General features: G+C 49.2%; 1 protein-coding gene across 2 annotated transcripts; it reads left to right on the top strand.

Moving 5' to 3' along the window:
- Positions 1–18: 18 nt before the first annotated feature.
- On the top strand, positions 19–17,863 carry Pdcd6 (programmed cell death 6). 2 transcript variants are annotated; one of them, XM_026381437.2, is made up of 6 exons: positions 19–3,321; positions 3,969–4,030; positions 7,691–7,735; positions 9,939–10,097; positions 14,594–14,703; positions 17,324–17,863. In XM_026381437.2, exons 1-6 carry the CDS (start codon positions 3,221–3,223, stop codon positions 17,420–17,422), a joined length of 576 nt encoding a protein of 191 aa, XP_026237222.1. In that variant the 5' UTR covers positions 19–3,220; the 3' UTR covers positions 17,423–17,863. The 2 variants fall into 2 exon arrangements, with proteins under 2 accessions (XP_026237222.1, XP_026237223.1); XM_026381438.2 differs by having other exon boundaries at positions 9,939–10,091.
- The last annotated feature ends 5,008 nt before the right edge of the window (positions 17,864–22,871 follow it).

The following is a 22,871-nucleotide window of genomic DNA, read 5'->3' on the forward strand; positions in this document are numbered from 1 at the left end:
CCTTGTCTTTGAAGTCGTGTCCTGTAGGGCAGTAGATGTGGGGACCCACATGTCCTCTGCCCTCATGGAGTCACATTAAAGATGCACAGTATGTCTTCTTCCCATGTCCAGTGCCCAGTAACTATGTGTTGAATTCCTTATGTATTCTTTGTGCCAGACACTAAGCTAGACTTTGGACAATGTTAGGGTGTGATAGAAAATAAAAACTGAATAATAGGGTGGACAATTCAGTAGAAAAGTTTGGATGTAGAATGGAGTTAGTGTCACTTTAGGTTCTTGACCATAAAACATAAAAGCAGAAAGTTAGTGGAAATCTAGCCACTGAAAATGCCCTAGGAGTTGGTTACCTAATGGAGCTGTCTCCTCACCTCCAGAAAAAGGGCCATTGTATTGTATAGGAAATCTAGGTATGAATTCATCCTTATTCATTTAAAGAAATCCACATTTCCTAGTTATGCCCCAGGAGCAGTGGACAGTATCTGGATTGTGGTCTCTAGTATCATTCGCCACTAAAATGAACCACCGCTGCTTCCTGAGTAAGGGCTAGAAATGGTGCCAGATGAACCCAGAACCGTATTCCAAGACAGAGCAAGGAAGTGGACGGGAGCCTTTGTGGAACAAGTTCTGCATCAAAAGCCTAAGTAAAATAAAGTGCTAGGTAGTTCTCTTTCATGCTGAATTCTGAAAGAATAATGGCTGAAGCCATGGGAGAAAGTGTCATCCTGAGAGAGGAAGGGGGTACTGGGCACATTCAGTTCTATCTCTAGAATCTACAGCCAGAGGCTATAAGGGGGGCAAGGGGAGTATCATCAGTATGCAGTGTCACAATCCAGCTATTAGAGAACCTGAGTAAGAAAATGAGCTAAAGTGACTTAGAGCCACTTGTTAAATAAAAAATAAAAATGTGTGTGCATGGATGTCCTCAGGTATAAAGACAAAGGGCACATAACTACTTGGTGTCCACTCATTTGAGGGCCTGCTGTGCCAAAGCCAAGGTGAACAAGCAGGTGCATTGTAGAAAGCCTCAGAAACCCAGAACCTTAAGGAAAATGAGGCATGTTCTAACCAGCTTACAGAAATTAGGTCATCCAACTGTGGGGGGTGTGCACCTGTAACACAATGACTGAGGACGCTGAATCAGTACCACAAGATCCAGCCAGCCTTGGCAACTTAGCATGACCATGTCTCAAAATAAATAGGACTGGGGATGTGGTAAAGGGCCCTTGGGTTCAGTCTCCAGTACCAAAAAAGGAAAATTAGGCCAAAGACCCAAAATATCTGGGTACATGACATGATTATCATTAATGTAAGAGAGTGTTATCTCTCGTTTAATTTCTTGACTTCTGGAAAGTTTAGACCAGACCTGGTTAGGAGGAATTGAATCCGAGATAGAAGAGGAGATAGGTGTCTGCACCTGAGGAAATGGCCTGCCTCTTACTGTTGCAGAGGGCTTGGGTAGTGCCCAACCTTTATGGCAACACCCCACCTCCAAGTCACAGGGACTGTGGAAAGGACTTGTAAGGTACAGTAGCTTAGAGCAGCTCAGCCCAAGGGCTGGTGTGACTCAGCACAGTTCCTTTGTGAATGTGTCAGGGCAACATCTCTGTCCTGAACGCATCCACTTGTGCATTTATATGGGAACATGTCTTTAATCCTTAATTTCTTCCTGGTTAACTTCCCTTCTCAGTCAGCCTTGCCTTGCTGCTGCTGAGAGATACCAGAAAAATACAGAGAATCTGGCCTTGAACCTCCTCTTTTGCTTGTTTGGCCTTGGGCAAGCCAGTAACTTCTCAGCCATACTTTTCTCAGGTGAAGTGTGGGCCAGGGTGAAGACAAAGTGACGTGAGCCTCTTCTCAGCATCTGCTTTCCCTTGAATGGATGAACTACCCAGACTGCAGAACAGCACTCCTTTGTGCCTCTTAGGATAGAAGACTGTAGTTGTGGCACTCCAGGCTGGTGGAGCCAGGAACCTGCTGGGTGGGGCTGAGGGTTGCTGCAGGGACTGAGGGTCTCTGCTGGAAAACACCTTCAGCCACAAAATTTTAGTTGTTAAAGTTTCGAGAAGAGAAAGGGAGGCCGAGATATGGGGTAGAGGATAAATATATATTTCAGAAGAGAAAATTAGAAGCCACTTGAATTAAGTAAATGATGAAAAAAAAAACTCACTTGCAGGTTAAGGTGAATGCCAAAGCCACAGGATAGGCTAATTTATTTTAAGTATTTGAAAAAATGTCTCAATAGATGCCTTGTAAATAAGCGAGAAAGGCAAAAGGCAAACAGGACAGGACGACAGTGTGGAAGCTGATGGGATCTATACCTGTGCCCTGTGTGCTGAATAATGGATCAAGGTCCACAGGGAATAAGTCTCAGGTGACGATAAAAGGCCTTGTCCTTGCAAGTGAGGTAAAAGCCCACAAGGAAAGCTTACCATCTCCGAGGGACGAATGCTCCCATTCGCAGGATCAGGAATTGAAGAGCTGGGTGGTCCTATGAAAGGAGAGGAGTTCTTTTAGACCCTGAACTGCATAAGACACAGGCCTGGGTGGGAGGTTCGTCTGACGGCATAAGCAGGAAGGACCCAGGACAGTGACCCCTAAACTGCGCATTTCCCATTATGGGAAGTTCATGCTAAAGGCACACTTTAAGCTGCACTGCAGAATTAGTGCCCAGAGAAGGCCCCTTGTTTTGTGTTTAAGGACGCAGTCTAGGAGGCGCGGGTCAAGGGAAACCTTGATGCTCTTACCTTCGAGACCCCGGGCTCCTCCGCTGCTTTTCCGGCTAGCTGAAGTCACCTGTGCAAAGGCGGAGGCGCACGCTTCACCAACCTCCGGAAGGGGGCGGTGGAACTGAAAAGCGCGAGTACATGGCAATTTGTATCCTTCCCTCCTGAGCTTTCAGCGTTGGCGTCCTTGGTTGTCGCGTTCACCCTTTTCTCCCTCTCAACGTGATGTCATCAACTCAACAGAAGCCCTTGGCCATCACTTCCCATCCCGGGTCCGAGCGCGATCCGGAAGCCCGGGTCCGGCTGGGCGGACGCCCCGGCGTTGCCTGGCAACGGGGTCGCGAAGGATTGGTCGCGTTGGGTCACATGACCCGAGGACCGACACTTCCGGCACTCCCGGAAGTGTCGTGCGCGGCGTGGGCGCCAGGCTCCGCCCCCAGCAGAGGCGGAAGTGGAGCCGCCCGAGTCTTGCCGCGTTGCCGCCGGTTCCAGGGTCCATGGCCGCCTACTCCTATCGCCCTGGCCCGGGTTCCGGCCCGGGCCCAGCTGCGGGCGCGGCGTTGCCGGACCAGAGCTTCCTGTGGAACGTCTTCCAGCGGTGAGACGGGGCCGCCCGGGCTTCTTTCTTCAGCCTCCTCCCTCACCTTCCTCGCCCTCCTCCCTCGACCTGCCCGGACTCCTCTCCTGTCACCCCCTCCTCCTTCGCCGTCCTCCCCGGCGCCTCTCCCTCCTCGCCCCTCCGGGTGCGCTGGGCCCGTCACGAGATGCAGAGCAGAGGGCGCAGGGCGCTCCTGCTCGGTTCGAGGAAGGCAGTAACAGGCCAGACCCTGCGCTGTGGAAGAGGGTAGCAGCCCAGCAAGGGCAGGTAGACCTGCGTCCCTGGGGCAGGTGACGGTTGGCAGCGTCCTAAGTCCCAGTTGTCCTTTTGAACAAATGACCGTAATTCGAGTGACTCATTGCCTAGGAATGATTTGACTGCCCCAGAGAATCTTTCAGCGTTTGTGAAAGACAAACTGGTGCAGGTGTGAATTCAGACCCGGAGGCCTGACCCTTAGGGTCTTGGGGAAAACTTCTTAATCCCCCGAGGGCATGTGGTATGTGACATTCTGACAGCCAAGTGAGAGGTCTACCTGAGGAATGTCCCAGAACTAAAGTAAGGTAATGGGACAGATAGTTTGTTTCTGCCATATTTTGCTTTTCCTGCACATTTCATCACCAACTTTCCTGGTCTTCTTGATTTTGTAGAGTTGATAAAGACAGGAGTGGGGTGATATCGGACAGTGAGCTTCAGCAGGCGCTATCCAATGGTGAGTCGAAGCCTAATCCTCTCACAGTAAGCAATTTCCCTTCTGGAATTTATTTTTCCAAGTACAGAGGAGTCATTCAGACTGAATTACTATAACCTAAACATGGAAGAGGTGTTTCTGACTTGCCAGTTGGTGGCTTCCTGATTTTTATCACCGCTTCTGCTCCGCACACCACCGAGTTGATGCAGGGGAGCATAGAGACAGGCTTTCTGGAAACAGCAGCCAGGGTGTCGCTTCTGAGTGAGGGGTGGGAAGTGTAGCTTTGTGCAACAGAAATCCTTCAGGTGTCTTGAAGGTCCTTGAATGTTCTCAGAATCTTAGTGACTCCTCTGGAAAGGGTCATCGAGAGTACTAGGTAATTATTGAAGAATTTGGAGATGGTCTACATAGCACTTTTGCTTAGGAACTGCTGAAACTCTAGGCCCAAATTTGGAAGGGAAGAAATTGGAGGTACTGGCAGCAGAATCATGACAGATGTTCTTAACTGTGTGGGGAATACTATGCATTTAGGGGCTGGGAGGGTGGTGGCCCTTGTATAGGGTGTGTTGGGAACTCTGTGGAGTCATTCTTGATGACTGAAGTGTGGTAGCTTTGGAGGCATTTTTCTTTGTTAAATGCCTTTCATAATTCCTCAGATATGGCCAACTTTTCTGATCAATATAGTTAAGGCTTGCTGTTATGGTTTAGATTTGGAATGTCCCCCAAAAGCTCATGTGTTAGTGCAGCAAATGTTCAGAGGTGCAATGATTGGATCATGAAGGCTGTGACCTCATCAATGCATTAATCCATGTGATGAATTAATAATTGGAATGGATTCCTGGGTGATGGTAAAAACTATAGGCAGGTGGGGTGTAGCTGAAGGAAATAGGGTGCTGGTGTTATGCCCTTCCCCACATCTGTCCCTGACCCTATCCTATCTCTCTTTGCTTCCCCTCTGCTATGAGCTGAGCGACTTTCCTCCACCATGCATTTTCACATGATACTCTGCCTTATCTCAGACCCATAGCAATGGAGTCAGTCAACCATGGATTATAAACCTCTGAAACTTTCAGCCAAAATAAACCTTTCCTACCCTAAGTTGTTCTTCCTGGTAGGTGTTTTGGTCACTGGTAACTAATACACTTGTCTTTCCAGAGGCATATAATTTAAGCTGGGTAAAGGAACAGTTTTAAGGTGTGACAAAAATGTCAAAAGGTCTGGCTTTGTTAGTAGGAAGCACTTCAGTGTTGTAGTTGGTTGGATGAGGGAGTGGGCAACACTAGGCTGCTGGACACTGCCTGGCAGCATTGAGGAGAAGCTCTTGCCACTGGCATGTGTCCGGTATTTAGTGTTCATTTCTGAGAACATGGGTTTCAGTGTGACACACTTACCTCAGAATGGCAGATGCCATAGACACCATTCCCCTGCATCCAGCCTATGTGGACCTCAGGCACTAGGTTATCATTTCACACATGTTTATTTAGATTGTTTGGGCAGCCGGATTGCATTATCTCCACCCTGACTATTGTGCTTATTGATTTTTCCTCTTCTCTGGTCATCATTAACCGCTTTCAACTGTGTTTGATGTCTCCAGTGCTCCTTCTACTCTGAGGAGAAGCAAGGCAGGGTTACTACTAGAAAGGCCTCAAGAGCATCTGCTATCTAGCAGGCCACACTTTAGCACATCTTGGCCTCAGACTTTCCAAGTGAGGAATGGATGGTTTTCTTCACATCATGCTGTGCATGTGTGGTGGAAGGCCATATGAGCCCTATTGAGGCGTGCATCAGAGACGACACTTTTTGTGGCCTCTTTACCAGGACTGGTAAAGGTTTATGGTCTCTTTTGTGTCTCTTTGTTTGTCCGTTCCAGAGTACTGACCAAGATACAAGATCAGTTTAGATCTTGTGTCTTGTGTGAACCTTTCACAGGTGTTGTTCACCCTCACTAGCAGGACAGCCTGTCTGCCCTGGAGGGCTCAGTTGGGCCCTGGTGCTGCCAGGATCCACATCTTGCTCTCCCTGTTTCAGTAGTGTGAAGTTGAACAAGTATTTAACCTGCCAGCGTCAGTGTCCTCACAGCCTCTGGGAGAGCAAATCGAGGAAATACAGTCAAAGTGCCTCCCTCATGCTTGGAGACAAGAGCCAGCTGGAGTGTCAGTGGGTGCCACCACAGGACAGTGGCTGTGTCTCTACTGCCACTATTGGCTTAGGAGCCAGCTCCAGTGGTGATGGACAACAGAGCTACTGCAAGGGCTACCGCAGGGAGGGCTATGGCCATGGGGCATGCAGCAGCACAGAGCAGGTATTCTCTGGCCCTGTGAAACAGCTTGCCGCAGACTGTCCTGAGGGTAGTATGTGTTTTTTATTTTTTATTTCCACATTATTTCTTGGGATAATGAGAAATGAATTTTTCTCAAGCCCATTTTTTTGTGCTTTTGAAATAAGTTTGCCTTAATATGACATTGTTATAATTTGAAGGAGCACTTTTTAACTACTTAGAAAAAAAAAAAAAAACTTACCTTCTTTTAAGGACATTTTACCAAATAGCTTTCTAGTTCATCCTAAAAGAATTGAGATAATTTAGACCATACAAGCAGCAATTTCCTATAGAATAATTATCCATTCATATCACCGTTCTTCTCCAACAGAGGTCCCATTTCATGGGTGATGGAACAGAGGTCTACCTGTGCTTTGATCCCTGGGTAGGTAGGGTCAGCTCAGCAGACATGCTACCCATGTTCCTAAGAAGAGCCTGTTGGGTGACTGGCCCTCATCTGTCTCCTGGGAACTGAGCTCCTAGAATGTTTGGGAAGAGTGCTTTGTCTCGCCAAGATCTGTGAACTGAGCTGTGCCTCTTGGCCTGGGTGATTTGTACCTGGTTGCGATTTGTGGCAAACACCTGCTTTTATCTCTAGGCAAATGGAGCTCAGTGACTGGCCCCAGGTAAGCCCTGAACCCCCAGGAGTATGTTCTGTTCATGTTGAATAGAATTTTTATGTTTTTTTTTATCACCAGTTTTTCTACTCAAATATTTACTCAAGGACCTTATTCTGTAACCCAGTGTGTGGAGGCCTATTCATGTATTCAAATATATCTGATTTGGGTATAAAATTTTTTAATGGGATTTTCTCTTTTAGACTCATCCAGGATGGTCAGAATTAATTATTGTCTTATATTTAAGGCAATCTCTTTGCAGATTTCCAAGTAGATCATAATGGAACTACTTGTTAAGTCTGTCTCCTTGGAGAAAGATCAAGTGCCCTGGATAGTGTCCTTGACAGTGGTCCTGTGGCAGCTCTCACAGGTGCAGTTGAGCAGGCTCTGGCTAGACTCTGGAGGCTCACATCTGGGTTCCCATCCACTTTTCCCTTGCTGCTTTTACTGTGTCTCCTCTGTAAGAAGCTGTGACCATGTGTCTTATCTTAGAGAGTTGGTCAGCTGTGTCTATGATCCCCAGAAACACTCTCAGCCAGAACTTCAGAGAGTTAGCGTCCAGCTTGGTGGTCATAAATAGCTTGCATGTCTGGCAGGACATGGGATATTGCCCACTCAGTGCTTAGGCTTCTCCTAGTTGTGACAACGGGAAGATCTTATGGTGCTCCTGAAGCCAGGTGCTTGCTGAGAACCTCTTTAGGGGTAGGGGGAAGGCACTGGTTTAATTGTTGCTATGTTTGTTTACAGGCACATGGACCCCGTTTAACCCAGTGACTGTCAGGTCAATCATTTGTAAGTATTGCAGACAAGCTCCCCTGGGAACTGCCTAGATAAGCTTGTGCTTTCTGGAGTCTACTCAGGAGGTGCTGGCCCTTGTGTGCCACATCCTGCCTCTGGACTTCTCACCTCTGTGTTTACAGCTTTCACAGTTTTTACTTTTAATTTACGGTTTAACTGGCATTTTCAATTTTTGAATTCTAAAGGTAGTATGTGTATAAAATTTTTAAAGTTATTATATAGTTAATTTTTTATTATAATGAATTTTTAAAGTTATTATATAGTTATTAATAGTTAATTTTGATAGTCTCTTATTGCTGGTTTTTATGATTCTCTCTTTTATTTCTTTGAATATTGTATGTTATGGTCTCTTACATTTTAAATAAATGTTTTTATTGGAGAATTAAGTATTTGCCAGGCATGGTAGCACACATCTATAACTCCAGCTGCTCAAGAGACTGAAGCAGGAGGATTGCAAGTTTGAGGCCAGCCTGGACAAGTTTGCAAGACTTGGCTTAACTATAAAAAGGGTTGGGGGTGAAGCTCAGTGGTAGAATACTTACTTGGCATGCTCAAGGCCCTGGGTTCAGTCCCCAGCACTGTGAGAGGGGGTTACTTGTTAAACTTGTCTACTTCACCATGTGTTCCTGACACTCCTGAATCCTTGAGAAGGTGATCCATGTCTGACTGTTATTCCTGCTGAACCTCATGCATGGCTAATTTCCTTAGTATTTTAGTATTTTTATTTGCTTTGTGGGTTCGTGTGTGGCTGAACTCAATGTGTGCAAACCAGGCTTGATCTGGGAAAACATCCTCCAGAAAAAAATTCATATTTCTGCAGCCAGGGTGTGGGTTTCTCAGTTTGAGTCTCCCTTGCTACAGAACTTGAGCTCCAGATCCAAGAGGGAAGGGTTCCCTGTCACATAGTCTCAGGGAAAGTTCACTGTTCCACCAGTTTCTGGAAGATTTCCTGTTCTGAGAGATGATTTTTTTTTCTATCCTACTCTTCCAAAGATGTAGTTCCTTTCCTGGTTGCCTTTGACATGGAACCTTGGGTCCTGTGCCTCTCCTTCTGGGTTCCTCTCTGTCTGTGAGCTTAGTGCTGTATTGCAGGGTGTGTGGTGTAAGCCACAGGCACTGCATCTTGCTATAGGTAAAGACATTGAGGTAACACATGGATGTGCTGGCAGGGATGCAGCCTTCCGCACCAGGAAAGATGTCGATGGAGCAGGGGATGGGGCATGTGCACTTCCCTGCCAGAGGCTGGCCTGGAAGCTGCTGTTCTGCTCAGCCTCACTGGGTGGCTTTCATTGTCATTGCCCAGGTACAGAAGCAGGCTGGAGTGGCACTCACCAGCATGTCGATACCACACCTCTTTACAGTCCACGCTTGAGGCCGTGATGTTAAAAACAGCCCATCGTTACAAACGTGCTTCTGCGCTGTGTGGAGGAATCTGAATGCTCAGTCCTCACATGTTCTTTGATGATGGGATGTGCTACTGACCTGGAATGGACTTCTATATGATCCAGGAGCATTCTTCCTATAGTCTGGCCTTAGTCTCCTAAAATAACAGGCAATTTTATCATTTTCTCTACAGCAGCACTCCAGACTGACTTGTTTTATTTGTTAGCCATTTTGCAGTAACATGTAATTGTATTCAGTGATTCTTATTATCTGGACCTGGAATTACACTGATTTTTTTTTTTTAATGAAAAATGTGGACTTATTTTTTTAAAAAATTAAATCCTAATGGGAGAGTAGGCTAGGTCTCTTTTTAACTAGAATAGATTCCCCTTGTCCCTGGAGGACTGTTTCTAGCTCCTGAGGGGTGGCAGAGTTTACTCCCTCCTGGGACTGGGAGTCAGGAGCAGGGGCTCCTGGACCTCTGTACCTTGGTGACCTCAGGTGAGGCGAGCACAAGCAGAGAGTCTGCTTTCCAGAGCCTACTTCAGTGGAAAGTGTTGTTTTGACTTTTACTGTGATTCCACCCACGGTCTGCCACACAGCTTTGTCTGCGTATTATTATTCTGGGACCAGGGCTGGGTGACTGTCCCATAGGCCTCCACCAGGCAGGGCCCCATTCAGCCAAGTCCTGTTTGTGAGCTAGCACACGGTGATCTGCAGGCTGGCCCCATGCTGGCGTTCTGAAGGACAGCTCAGAGACCTGCCTGACACCGTTCCTCTGTCTCAGTACTGATACTCTGTCCCTCTGCCTTAGCTATGTTTGACCGGGAGAACAAGGCTGGCGTGAACTTCAGCGAATTCACAGGCGTGTGGAAGTACATCACAGACTGGCAGAATGTCTTCCGCACCTATGACAGGGACAACTCTGGAATGATCGACAAGAACGAGCTCAAGCAAGCACTCTCAGGTTTTGGTAATTCACTTGTCTTGATTGTGTAGCATATTTCATTTTGGAACCTAGGAGCCCCTGAATTTTATTTTACTTTGTTCAACTTACAGATTTTTAACCCAGTCCATGTGAAATTTCTGTTTATGTTACATTGTAGTGTCATATTTTGATACTATTTATTGTATATATTTGACATGCAGTCTTTTGTTCAGTTTTTCATCCAAAATGAGATAAGGGCTATGCAAACCTCCAGTTTTTTTCCTATGGGGTGATTTGATGAACAAAATTGAGAATGGGGCTTTTGAAACAATTTCAAGTGGAAGTGATAAAGTGGTGTGGGACAGTTTATGCTTCCTGATGCATCAAAACACACAATGATAAAATGACCCTAAGAGGCAATTCTGTAAGTTATCAGCTCTAACTCTCAGTCCTTCCAAACTGTGCCTCAATGGAGAGTTAGAGCACGTACCCATTCTCAAACGCCTGTGTGTCTATGTGGCATGTGTCCACATGTGCATACGCCTGTTGTGTGCAGGTATGTGACAGCATGCCATGCTTCTCTTGAGTGTTCAGAGTACTTGTCCAGAGCTCACCCAAGGGTTCCAGAACTGATCTTGGGCCTGAAGGGAAGCTGCGATTTTTCTTACAAAGGAAACACCAAGCTGTTTGGGACCAGCCCACAGCTGCTCATAGTTCCACCTAGACTCATCTAGAGCAATTTTGCTTAGTGCTGTCATCTGATCTGTGTTACCAAACTCTTCTGTGCTTACTGAAAAGTTGCTTACAAGTGCTCTTTAGGAAAAATATGAAAGATTAGACCACAGTCCACAGTGCTGTGCTGTTGGAGTCTTGTGATGCTCAAGTTCGGTATTTCCTGTGGTTGCTAACATGGCTCTTGCACCTCTCCCCACTTCTTCTCCCAGCATGTGGCTCATGGCCATCTCCTCCTCCTCTCCCTTCTCACCTCATGAACTTGTCCACAGGGCTGATTTTAGGAAAGATATTGAGAACTCACCGGTTGTGAGGCAGGATTTGGACAGGACAACTCTGAGTTAGAATTTGGAATACACACAATCTTGTTGCATCTTTGTGTGGGGATCCTGGTGAGGTCCTGGCTGGCCTGTCTCCTGGCGTGGTGGAAGAAGGATCTCCAGGCAGAATGGCCGCATGGCTTAGAGAGCGCCAGTGAAGGCCCAGGAGGCCCAGTACAGCCCAGTGGGACAAGTGCCACATGGCGCTGGGGACAAAGCTGGGCCCATGTGCAGTCTCAGTACCACAGAATGTCAGCCTGCCCCACATCTGAGGCCTTGGAGCTTGTGCTTAGCACAGTGACCACTGGGTCATTGGAACTCAGTGGAAACATTGATGTGGATGGTGCTCCTCCGCCTCTCAGACTCTCTGTGACCTGTTCAAGCCAAGGATGCTTTAGAACCTCTGTTTCTGTAGTCGTGGTGAGGGTGTGGCTGGTCAGGAGCACAGGCTGCCTCAGAGGCAGACCCAGAGTCCTCTGGCTTCCCGGGTGCTTTCTGGAGGAGCAGTGTCTTGTGTAGTACCTCTCTGGTGGTCCTGCCAGATTTCTTCTTGAGTTTGGTTTCTGGTTTTCCAGGGTTGTCCCCCCTTGTCTTCCATGAAAAGGAACATGGTCATCTTGTTTGCACAAGTCTGAGGCTCGTGTCCCTGCATCCCTTGTTCTGCAGCTGGAGTAGGTGGATACCTGCCTAGGAGGTCAGTTACTTTGGAAGATTTTTGGTTATAACTGTTAAGATTTGGCCTTAGAAGCAAAAATTCCTGCTCTGTTTTGACGCCTGAGAATGGGTGTGTTGCTCTCAGGTAACAGAGCAGCTCAACAGTGGGCGTCTCAGACTAGCCCAGGTGGCATTGTGTGACCCTGATAGGACCACTCAGTGGATCTGATGACCCTTTCCCTGTGTATTTAAACTTGTTAACATGGCCAGGTGTGGGCATGACACCTTCCCCAGTGTGGCTGCTGGCAGGCTCTTCAGGTGCAACGTGATTGTTGCTGACTTGAAGTTTGGCTTACCTACGCTAAGCTGTCCCTTCTGGTGGGCAGTGCATTCAGAACCCCTGCTCCCCCAGGATTCCCCTGGGCTCCCCTCCCCCACCCTGCCTCTGGCAACTTCTGCAGTTTAGTTTTTTATAATGAAAACTGTGGAAGTATAATCCACCTCCACTTTTCCGTCACTCATTTTCAATCTCTTCTCTGCATTTGCTCCTCCCCTTTGTGGCTGAAGCTTTCTGAGCAAGTTCGAGGCTCGTGTCCCCTGCATCCCTCGTTCTGCAGCTGGATTAGGTGGATACCTGCCTAGGAGGTCAGTGTGAGCAGTTCATCTTACGAGGTTAACAGCGTTTTTATGACCGTTGTGCCTGACCAGCAGCCCCATCTCCTTTCTCATGGCGTCGTCTGGTTGGTGCCATACAGGCCACCGATGGTTTAACTTTCCTCCTATTTCCTTGTCCACTGGTGATCACTGCTGTCTGTCCAGTTTCTCCCAGGTCATGTTGTGACTGCAGTGGTGCCATGCTATTCCTGGTGGTGGGGCTCATGATGGGCAGGGGACTCTGGACTGGTGCTGACCATCTGACCCACAGGCTGCATGGCCTGGGCAGTTTCTGGTGGTATCTTCCTCATGTTAGTTCCTGGGTTGCTGCATCACCAAAGGCTATTTGGAAGTAGACACGGGAGGCATATTCCTATCCCCTCTCCAGGAGGCCACTATTGCCTTGAGGGCGCTAGGAGAGTGGGCTTGGCAGAGGTGAGAAGGACTGCCTCACTCAGACCCTGCAGCCCCTGCTTCACCCGGTCTGTCCAGAGAGGGTCCAGACTTCCCAGTGGTGTGCCCCATTGGTATGGAATTGTCCTCTTGCTGCTTCTCATAGGCTGGGAGGCCTCAGGTGACCTTGCCCTTTTGGGTGGGGGCAGCTTAGCTGGAACTGGAATGGATGATGTATGTTGCAGTCAGAGCAATTTGGTTCAAGAGCAGTATTTCCAGAGTCAGCCCTCATCCTGTGGAGAGAAGGTACTCCCCAGGTGGGTCTGCAAGGTGGCCTTTGCCCCCACGTCTTGCTGGCCAGGCCTGACTGGGTTGTGGCCATGTGCAGAGTGCCTCCTGGCTCCCACACAACCAGGTTTGTCCTCCAGTTGAGCCTTTTTTCCTGGTCTTTCTGTTCATTGCTTGCTTTTCCCATCTTTCTCTGTTCTTGCTTTCCCTGCAAGAGCGCCAGAGACTTGGAGTTGATTCCAGGATCTGTGGAGTTGTTTCTGGAAATTCAATGTTCAGACTGGAAATTCTGTATCTTTGTTCCCATCTCATTGGCCTTCCCCAGCCCTGGCAGGAAATCAGCAATGGCTCTTGTCACCCCACCCACACCCTGAATCTGCAGTGCCCTGTGGCTGTGTTCCAGGCTCCATCCTCATCAGGTCAGGGCTCAGCCAGGGTGCTGCCTCACCTGCCAGGTACTTGATAGGTGTAAGGAGATGAGTGCAACTGTTCCCTACTTGCTCTCTTTCTGATGACAGTTGGGGGTCCCACTCAACCTGCAGGGACTCATTTAGTGGTCCTGTACTTAAATCCCAGCTCCCCCTGAGTGCTCTGGAAGGTACTATGAACATGTTTGTGTGTTTTGAGTCTTTATAGTGAAATGATGAATAAGTGTTCATACAGGTAATTAACTGTGAGATTCAATCAGACAATAGGTGTGCATATCCTTGCAAAGACCCCAACAAGACTGAAAACCGGTAAAAATATATTGGCACCTGGATCTTGTCTCCTGAATCAGTAAGGATACCATGGCCACACAGGTAGTGGGGGTGAGGGAAGGAATCAGGTGAGCTGCAGGTAGTAGGGGGTAAAGAAGGAAGCATGTGGGCTGTGTCCTCCTGTGCCTCCGTCTACATCCGTCCTTCAGACCCTCTCTCCACTGGAGACCTTCTCCAAACATGCTCAGTAAATTGGAGAGGAATCAGGGCTCAGTGACCCTGGGGATTTTGAACTTGGTGACGCCGACTTTCCTTGTGTCCTCAGTTCCCTGATGTCATGTGCCCTGTCATTCCCCTTTCCTCATGTCTTCATTTGTTTCACTGGAACTCTCTGTGGTATTTTAGCTCTCGGAGCACTCTCTGGTAATAAGCAGCCAGGGCAGCACGTCCTTCGGGGCTTCGATAGATTGGCAGACTAGTGAGGTGCTCCAGGGGCTCGGGTTGCCGTGCCTGGCTGCCCTGTGGGGAGGGTGCAGTTAGCCAGCAGATGCTTGTGCTCAGGAGAACAATAGGTTGTCCTACAGGGAGAGGGCACTGGTCTCTAGGTAAGTCACGTCGTAGTCCTGGAAACTAAACAAGTTTTGGAATGATTGGTCAGGCAGTGTCTTTCAGCTCTCAGAGTGCATTGAATGGAGTGGCAGTTTTTGCTGTGGGGAGGCTGGCGAGTAGGCAGGGCGCGTGAGCATTGGTGCATTCCTCCCACCTCATCTGCCCATCTTGACTCTGACCTTTCCTCTCCCAGGCTACCGGCTCTCTGACCAGTTCCACGACATCCTCATTCGGAAATTTGACAGACAAGGACGAGGGCAGATTGCCTTTGATGACTTCATCCAGGGCTGCATTGTCTTACAGGTGACAGAGTGGCTCTGTGGGGGCTGGGCAGGAGCAGGGAAGGGTTCACACCAGAGCAGGATACTTGGCCTTACATGAAATATATAAGGCATGTATAGGAGTTTCTTTTTGCTTTTTTGTTTTGGGAGTTTTTTTTTTTTTTTTTTTTTTTAAGCATCATATTTATTTATAGTAGTTGGGTTCATTTTGACAAAATCACGCATGCATGGAATTTGATGAACTCCATTTCAGTCCTCTTTCCCTCTTCCCCCAGTTGGAGTCCAGACTGAGGGCACTCCTTGCTGACTCTGGAATCATTGAGAGGCATTGATGACATTGGGGTTTTAGACATAATGTAGAATTTTGGTAATTGTTCTTAATTTTTTTTTTCCCATTAAATGATAGATCAGTTAAAGTGTGTTGCCTTTGGTCAGCTAAGCACAGCCTCCAGGTTCTTTAACAGGTTCTCACTGAGGATTGGAGAAAGGTCTGCCGGCTCTCATGCCTCTGGTCTTGGAGGGGGAAAGCCTTGCCTTTGCCTGCTGCTCAGTGTTCCCTAATGTTGGGTTGTGCTTCCCATGTCCTCTGAACATCCAAGAAAGAGGTGCAATGTGAGCTGTCCTTTTGGACTCTTTGAAGTGCTATGGGGTCAGGGTTTTAATTTGTTCTGTAAGTCAACATCTGGCCCTTCTGCTGCCTTGGTGAAGGTCTCCTTTGGGTTCTCAGCAACAGGGGTCCCACTAGGACCCCGGCCCACTAGGAGTTTTCTGCCCCCAGACCCGTGTCCTGTAGCTCTGGGGGATGTTGTCAGTTCTGGGTCAACACTCACCCCGGAATGTTAGAAGGGGAGAACCTAAAAGCAAAAGCCATGTCCCATATGTAAAAATTTTATCAGAATGATTTCTTTCATCTGCTTTTTTTTTTTTTTTTTTTTAAGCCTTTTGAGGGCTGGGGATATAGCACAGTGGTGGAGTGCTTGCCCAGCATGCATAAGGCCCTGGGTTTTATCCCCAGCACTGCAAAAAAAAGAGTTTTTTGAAAATTAATTTAAAAAAAAAATACAACATGAAAACTTATAGAAATCTTAAAATACAAATAAAATTAAAAGGAAAATTACCTGTGTTTTTTGCATTTTGTTTTGTTGGGCAGTGCTGGGATGGAACCCAGGGCCTGAAACACGCTAGGCAGGTGCTCTGCCTCTCAGTTACAGGCCCAGGCTTCCCATTGTTCAGTCAGAGTTAGCTGTTGCTGTTCTCTTGTACTGACAAACATCATGAAACAGAAAGGCATGTTCTGAGCAGTACACCATTGGGAGGGCAGAGCCTGCTGCACACCTAGGCTAGGTAGGTTAGCCACTGTGGCAGTCAGCTTTCTTTTATGTAACAAATATCTGAGATAAACCCACTTAAGAGGAAAGGTTTGTTTTTGCTTATAGTTTTGGAGGACTCAGGCCTTGTCTGCTTGTCTCTGTGGCTTTTGGGACTATGGGGAGGCAAGAGTGCATGGCAGAGGAATTATTTTGGGATAGCTGTGAAGCAAATGCAAGGGAAGGCAGGACTGGTATCCCCATGTCCCCTGCAAGGGGACACCCCCAATCAACCCATTTCCTCCCACTGGGCCCTATCTCCTGAAGGTTCCATCACCTCCCCGTCTTGCCATGCCTGGGGATCAAGCCTTCAACACATGGACCTTTGTGAGACACTGGGTCCAAATTGTACCTATTACCAACTCGGAGGACTGTGGCAGGAAGACCACAAGTTCAAGGCCAGCCCGGCAACTTAGCAAGGCCCAGTCTCAACATAAAATAAGGACTGGGACGTGCTTCGCATTAGAGCACTCGCCTAGCATGTGTGCGGCCCTGGGTTCAGTTCTTAGGGCCACAGAACAGAAAAGAACCAAAGCAGCGTGGCCCTGGCCACATGTTGCACGCTGTTGACTGGAACCACCTGGTAGTGCATGACTGTCACTTGTGTTGTGCTAGCAGTTCTCACATAGGAACTCGCAGTGGCTGACCCTCAGGGTGCTGGGGTTGTCGGGTTCTTTTGTCTACAGAATTCCCTTGTGCCTGTTTGTCTTGTCCTTGGCATTCTTTAGAGTGTGTCTGGGCTGCTGAGTCCACCTCTGGAGTGGCACTCTCAGCCTCTCTTCAGGGTTGAGCGGTTGTCCCTCTGCTTCTGGCTGGCCTGGGCCCTCGGGCTGTTGGAGGGCAGGGGCAAGTCAAGCAGGAGGTGGGGGGGTTAGAGGGGCTGGCCGTCCCCTGCTGGGCTTGTTTTCCAGGGTAAGAGCCCGTATTAGGACTGTCTTCCCTGGCCCAGTTCCCCACCAAGATGAGCCCTCGGGAGGAGCCACCCATGGGGATGCTTCTAAACTTTGACAAGCCCATGACCTAGAGTGGGAGGAAGTACCCATTTGGAGTCTAGTGGGGCCAGGCCTGCCCTACCCTTCATCCCATGTCCTCAGGCTCCACTGCCCCGTAGACAGTGCTGAGGCTGCTTCTACCTGTGCCTCTGGCATGGGTGTCCATCACCCATGTCCCTCTCAGGGATGAGGGACATGTGATTCTGAGGTTGTGTTTCCAGATGTCCCATTTTGTCCTTCTGTTCAGCACACACCAAGCTCTAAATGCCTGTTCTTTTCCCAGAGGTTGACGGACATATTCAGACGTTACGACACGGATCAAGATGGCTGGATTCAGGTGTCCTATGAGCAGTATCTCTCCATGGTCTTCAGCATTGTGTAAGGCACGCCTTGTGGACAGCAGCACATCATATGAGAAAAGACTGACAATGCCAAACTCCTTCCCTGTAACAAGTGGGGACCCAGATGCACTTAGATGCTGCTCTTCACACTTGGGGACCTGGCTGTACCTATGTGGATAAGCTGACTACGGCTTTGCAGTCGCAGCAGCCACCATGTCAACATAAGAAACACTGGGTTGGCTGGCCTGCTAATTGTGCCATGAGGCGAAACCTAATAATGGTTCAGGTATTCTGCTCCCAAAATGCATCATGTACTTTCCTCAATCTCCAGTTCTGTAGTGGAAATGCTTTTATCAGCCAATAGAATTTTTAAGTGAAATGAACTTGCACAGAGGCTTTCACGTGCCTTACTTTTCTAAAAGGAGTTTATTGTATTCATTGGAACAGGCAACATAAGCAATAAAGTAAAGGTACAGACTCAAGGCCTCCTTGTAGCTCCTCATCAAACAGGGAAGAAATGTGCCCACATCCCCAGCATCCATCATCCTAGACACACTCACGTGCCTGAAGCTGCCTCTGATGGGACCAGCAGGACAGGCATGAGACAGGGAGACGAGGTGTCCCACAGAGGTGAGGCCACTCCCAGCGGCCCCATGCCAACTGGGGGACTTAGGCCCTTCACCTGTGAGCTTTGCCTGAAGGAGATGGGTGGTATAGTCAGACTTGTGGGGAGGACGTGAGGACATTTGGTGCCACCGATGAGAAACTGGGTGTCCATGGGGTCCACTGGGGCCTGTGCTGGCCTAGGAGGGGACCTGGAGGGTGAGGGTTTCTTGTCTGTGGTATCTAGTTGTTGGGATCATTAGGGGCTGTGGTGGCAGAGTGGCATTGTAGATGTCACTAGCCAAGGGGCCTGTGGGGAATATGAAAATTTTTACTCACATCCATGATGGTTGCCTCCTGGATATTGACAAGCTGTGACCCAGACCAGCAGCTGACCCCACCCCGGTCCAGTGAGGTCAACTTTCACACCTCAGACCCATGAGTTCAGTGTGCATTGCCCCCTTCTTTGTTTCATGGGCACCTGACTACCATCTAGTTAAAGCCCCAGTCTCTCCACTTCCTCCAGGGTCCCAGCCCTACTGCCTTGCTACTGGAGGAGCCTGTGGAGGGTGCTCCCCGTCTCAGCCCCACAGGCCCCGTGATCAGCCTGCTCGGCCTCATCTCCCTGCTCTTATGCCTGAGTACAGCTCCACCACACACCTGAGAGTCCCTGTGCTGCACACCTGAGAATGGCTGGGGTAGAGTGTTCAGCCAGTGGAGATGGTGGCAAGTGGCCTGGGAACTGAGGTGGGGCATCCACCACTGTTCCCTGGAAGTCCTGGGAAGGCAGGGGCTTACAGAGCCTACCTGAAGTGCAGTAGGGCCCCCAGCCCCACCCACCCTCTGCATACCCCTGAGCAGGCTCCTGGTGGGGTCTGAGCAGTAAGAACCAGGACACCTGGGAAACGCGCCCAGTAAAATGCATCGCTGGCCGCCTCCTGCAGCACCCTCACAGCCAGTGGGACACCTACAGCCTTGGGCCACGTGGGGGCAGTATGGTCATGCCACAGAGGACCTGCCAGCTGCTGGGAGGGTGTTCACGGCAGCTGCAGAGGCTGAGGGCTGTTAGCCTCCCCCAGTGCCAGGGTGGCTATGGGATGTGGCCAGGACGCTCTCGGCAGCTCGCTCTCCCGTTGTCCACTCAACTGGTCATCAGGATGGCATGAGTGTGGGTGGATGGAGTGAGCCAGGGACAGTAATGGACAAGGCACTGGCCTGGAGAGGCCAGGCCTGCTGAGACCTGCAGCAAGTCCTCTCCAGTGTCCTCAAGACCAGACACCCTCCTGCCATGGATGATATGTACATGGGTTGGCACCTTGTCTGAGCACAGAAATGAAGAAACCAACCACTCTCCACCCTGGAGTTCCCACCAGACTTCAGAGGGCCCTTCCTGAGGGAAACAGTTCAAATAAAGCTAAGGCTGTCCCTCCTGTGCCATCACCTGGTCACCCCGGAGCCCACTATCCAGATAGAGATGGTGTTAGCAGGTGCAGGGAGGGGAACCGGGGTCAGAATGGGGAGATAAGGGATCCTGTCTCCCTGCCATGGGCTCATGCCAGATTCTTCGAGCTTCCACATCCTCTGACAACCAGGGGCCTCCCTGCTGCCTGGAGGGTGAGTAGCAAGGTCAGAGTTTGTCATCAGGGACCCTTTACCCTACGTGGCCTGACGACCCGAAGGTCAAGGGCCAGCCACACTCCTGGCTTCTCGACATTAAGTGCAGCTCATGAGTTCACGTTGGCTCTCATGTGCCAGTGCATGTGACATTATCTGACTGGTGTCTGATTCCTCAGAGGCTCAGGAGGCTGCCCCTTGTGGCTCTGAGAGGCAGAGCCTGCCTGGTGGACGGGTTGGTAAGGGGATCCTTGCCTATTTGCATGTGTCTGGTACACATGAAGTTCATCATGCTTACCATTTCTGAGTACACAATCCAGTGGCATTAAGGATGTTCACTTTGCTGTGACTATTGTCACCCGCCATCCCCAGAACTTTCCATCTTCCAAAACTGAAGCTCTGCCTGTATTAAATACCAGCTCCCTTCTCCTCCTCCCCTAATCTTGAAAACCCCTTCCACCTCTATGAATCCAACGAGTGGAACTTTATAGCTCTTGTCCTGTTCAGGTGTACTTCCCTGAGCATAATGTCCTCCAGCTTCTCCCAAATTGTTTCAGGTGTCAGAATGTCCTTCCTTTTCAAGGCCAAGTAAATCAAGAAGGTGTGACGGCTTGTTATGCGGTCATCTATCAGTGGAAATGTGCAACCAAACCCAGGGGTCACTGAGCCACATCCCCAGATCTTTTTATCTTTACTTTGAGACAGGGTCTCACTAAGCTGCCCTGGCTGGGCTGGTGCTTGGATCCTCCTGAGTCTGGGATCACAGCATGGCCATGGTGCCTGGCACAGTCATTCTACCTTTAATTTTTGGAGAAACTGCCCCACTGTTTCCACAGAAGCTGCACCTTTTACATTGCTGCCAACAGTGTTCAAGTGTTCCAGTTTCCCTGCATCGTGGCCAACACAAACTTTCTGTTTCCCCTTTCTCTCTTCCTTTCTTTTTCCTTTTTTTTTTTGTCAGAAGTCATCCTAATGGGTATGAGATGGTATCTCATTGGGTTTTTGTTTTGCATTTCCCTAATAATGGTTACTTTGTACATTTTTTCATGTGTTAATTGGCTACATATGTTTTTTTGAGAAATGTATTTTCAAGACCTTTGCCCATTTTAAAATTGGGTCAATAATCTTTTGTTGTTGAATTGTAGGAAATTTTTATATATTCTGGATACTGGAATATTTTCTCCCTTTTTGTAGGTTGCCTTTTATTCTGTACATTGTATCCTTTGATGCAAAAAACAAGTTCCAAGTTTTTTTGTAGTCCAACTTATGTATTCATTTCTTTTCATCATCTTCTTTTGGTGTCATAACCAAGATATCAGAGCCAAGGCTGTCATCAAGTATTCTCCTTCAAAGGCAGTACAGTTCTAGCGTTTATGTAGCGGTCTTCGATTCAGTTTTAGTTAATTTTGCCTCTGGTATGAAGTGAGGCTCTGACCTCATTGTCTGCATGTGGACATCCAGTTGGCCCTACTGCATCATTGAAAGACATTCCTTCCACATTGACTGGTCTTAGCACAAAGGAGGAAGCAAGAATTAAAGACAAGGAGTCAGTATAAGTAGGTAATTGGGTCGGATCATCTGCCGCAGTCTGGCTGGGCACAAATCAAGAGCCACTCAAGCAGGAACAAACTTTATTTCCGAACTCCCTTGAACCAAGCACGTGGCCTTCCCCTGGGACACGCCACATACCAACCGGAAATCCCTCCTCCGCACTTCCCCAACCAACACGGACTCCCCAGGAATCCCCAGGAGAACTCCAAAGTAGCCAGCGCAGGGTGGACAGCAGGGGTCTAATATACAATTGAATGCAGAGCTTAACATAACCATCATCATCTCAATGGCTTGCTGATGTCACTTCTCAACCACTCCCAAAAATGCCCTGTCATTCCAACTTGGCTATGGCTCTCAGCAATCATCAGTAGTGAAAATGGAGGCCTATTTGGGTCTGGGAAGTTGGAGATTGCCCCTGGGAGACGAGGTGATGTTAGTGGCTGCTCTGGTTAAGGCTCCGGGGCTCAGGAAGGACCCTGATCTGCATCTTGCTGATTCAGATGTTCTTGGTCGGGGGATCCCCTAGTCTATTTCCTGTTTGGACTCCTTACAGCACGTGACTCAATGCAGTTTGGCCCCACTGGCCACACCTGTCCCCCCAAGATGGCTGCTGCTCCTTCCTGCCTACTGGGTGGGCCCCCTGAGGATCTACAGATAGCATCTGGAACCCTGGTTGCTTGACCCTCCTGCTCTGCAGGTAGGGACTCTGGGACCCTCAGCTACCTGTGCAGATGGGACATGAAGTGTGTCCAGCCCAACATTCCTTCCTCACCTTGCTGCCACCCAGAGCCACAGCACCTGCACACCCAGGTGGGAGAAGGTACCTAATGCTGTTGGACCAGCCAGCAGGACACACGTCACAGTGACTGAATGGTGGGAACTTCCCAGTGGTCTTTAACAAAACGTCCAGACCCTTCTCTGTCCTCTGAGAGAGTTTGGGGCCAGAAAACAGCCATAGCTGAGGGGTAAATGCTGTGAGGCACTAGTACTGCATGACATAGCTTTTAGGGAGCAGCCTGTACCAACTGGGTCCTGGCCTGGCCCCCGAGGAATCCACTCAGTCCTGCTGCCCTGAGAAGAGGCCCAGGAAGCTCCTGCCCAGTTCTCAAAAGGATGTGGAAAGGAGAGGGCAGGAGGCAGAGCCAGGAGCAGTGGGGGTCACCACCTCCTCATGCTCAGTACAGAGAGCAGCTTGGCCTTTCCACACTTCAGGGAGGCCAACTTGGGCCTCTTTGGGAGAGATGGGGCTTCCAGCAGCCTTGGGCACCTGCAAGGCCACCCTTCAGATACTGCCACAAGAGCTTGCTTGAAGGGCCACATTCCAGGGATGTGGTGTACCCTGGGCTGGGCATGGCTTCTCTGTCTTTTCCAAGCTGCTATCCCCACATCTTGTATGCAGAGTCCTGGGAGGACTGAGTGGCCCAGGATCAGTGCCCAGCTGGTGGGAGTCTGAGTAGGGGAGTGCTCAGAAGCACAGTGCTCTGATTCCAGCTGAGGGTCCTGATGGGAGGAGCGGACAGGGAGAGTTCTGGGGAGGACCTGCAACAGACCCCTGCACCTCAAGGTAGAAAGGGGATGTTGTGGGTGGGGGTCAGCTGCACTGGGACCCATGGGGGCAGGTGATCATGACAGAACACAAGGCCCCCACACCTGTCTTAGTCAGAAGTCACGGAGGCAGACATGTCCTGTGCCTGGGAACTCTGCTTGGGAGACCAAGAGCTC

This window comes from Urocitellus parryii, chromosome 1 (genome assembly GCF_045843805.1).
Source record: "Urocitellus parryii isolate mUroPar1 chromosome 1, mUroPar1.hap1, whole genome shotgun sequence".
NCBI lineage: Eukaryota > Metazoa > Chordata > Mammalia > Rodentia > Sciuridae > Urocitellus > Urocitellus parryii.

What these genes read in the sequence shown, in the direction of transcription:
- Pdcd6 (XM_026381437.2), top strand. Translation starts at nt 3,221, where the DNA reads ATGGCCGCCTACTCCTATCGCCCTGGCCCGGGTTCCGGCCCGGGCCCA. An exon ending in GCAAGCACTCTCAGGTTTTG is followed by an intron (nt 10,098 to 14,593) that starts GTAATTCACTTG and finishes TTCCTCTCCCAG; the next exon opens with GCTACCGGCTCTCTGACCAG. An exon ending in AGGGCTGCATTGTCTTACAG is followed by an intron (nt 14,704 to 17,323) that starts GTGACAGAGTGG and finishes TTCTTTTCCCAG; the next exon opens with AGGTTGACGGACATATTCAG.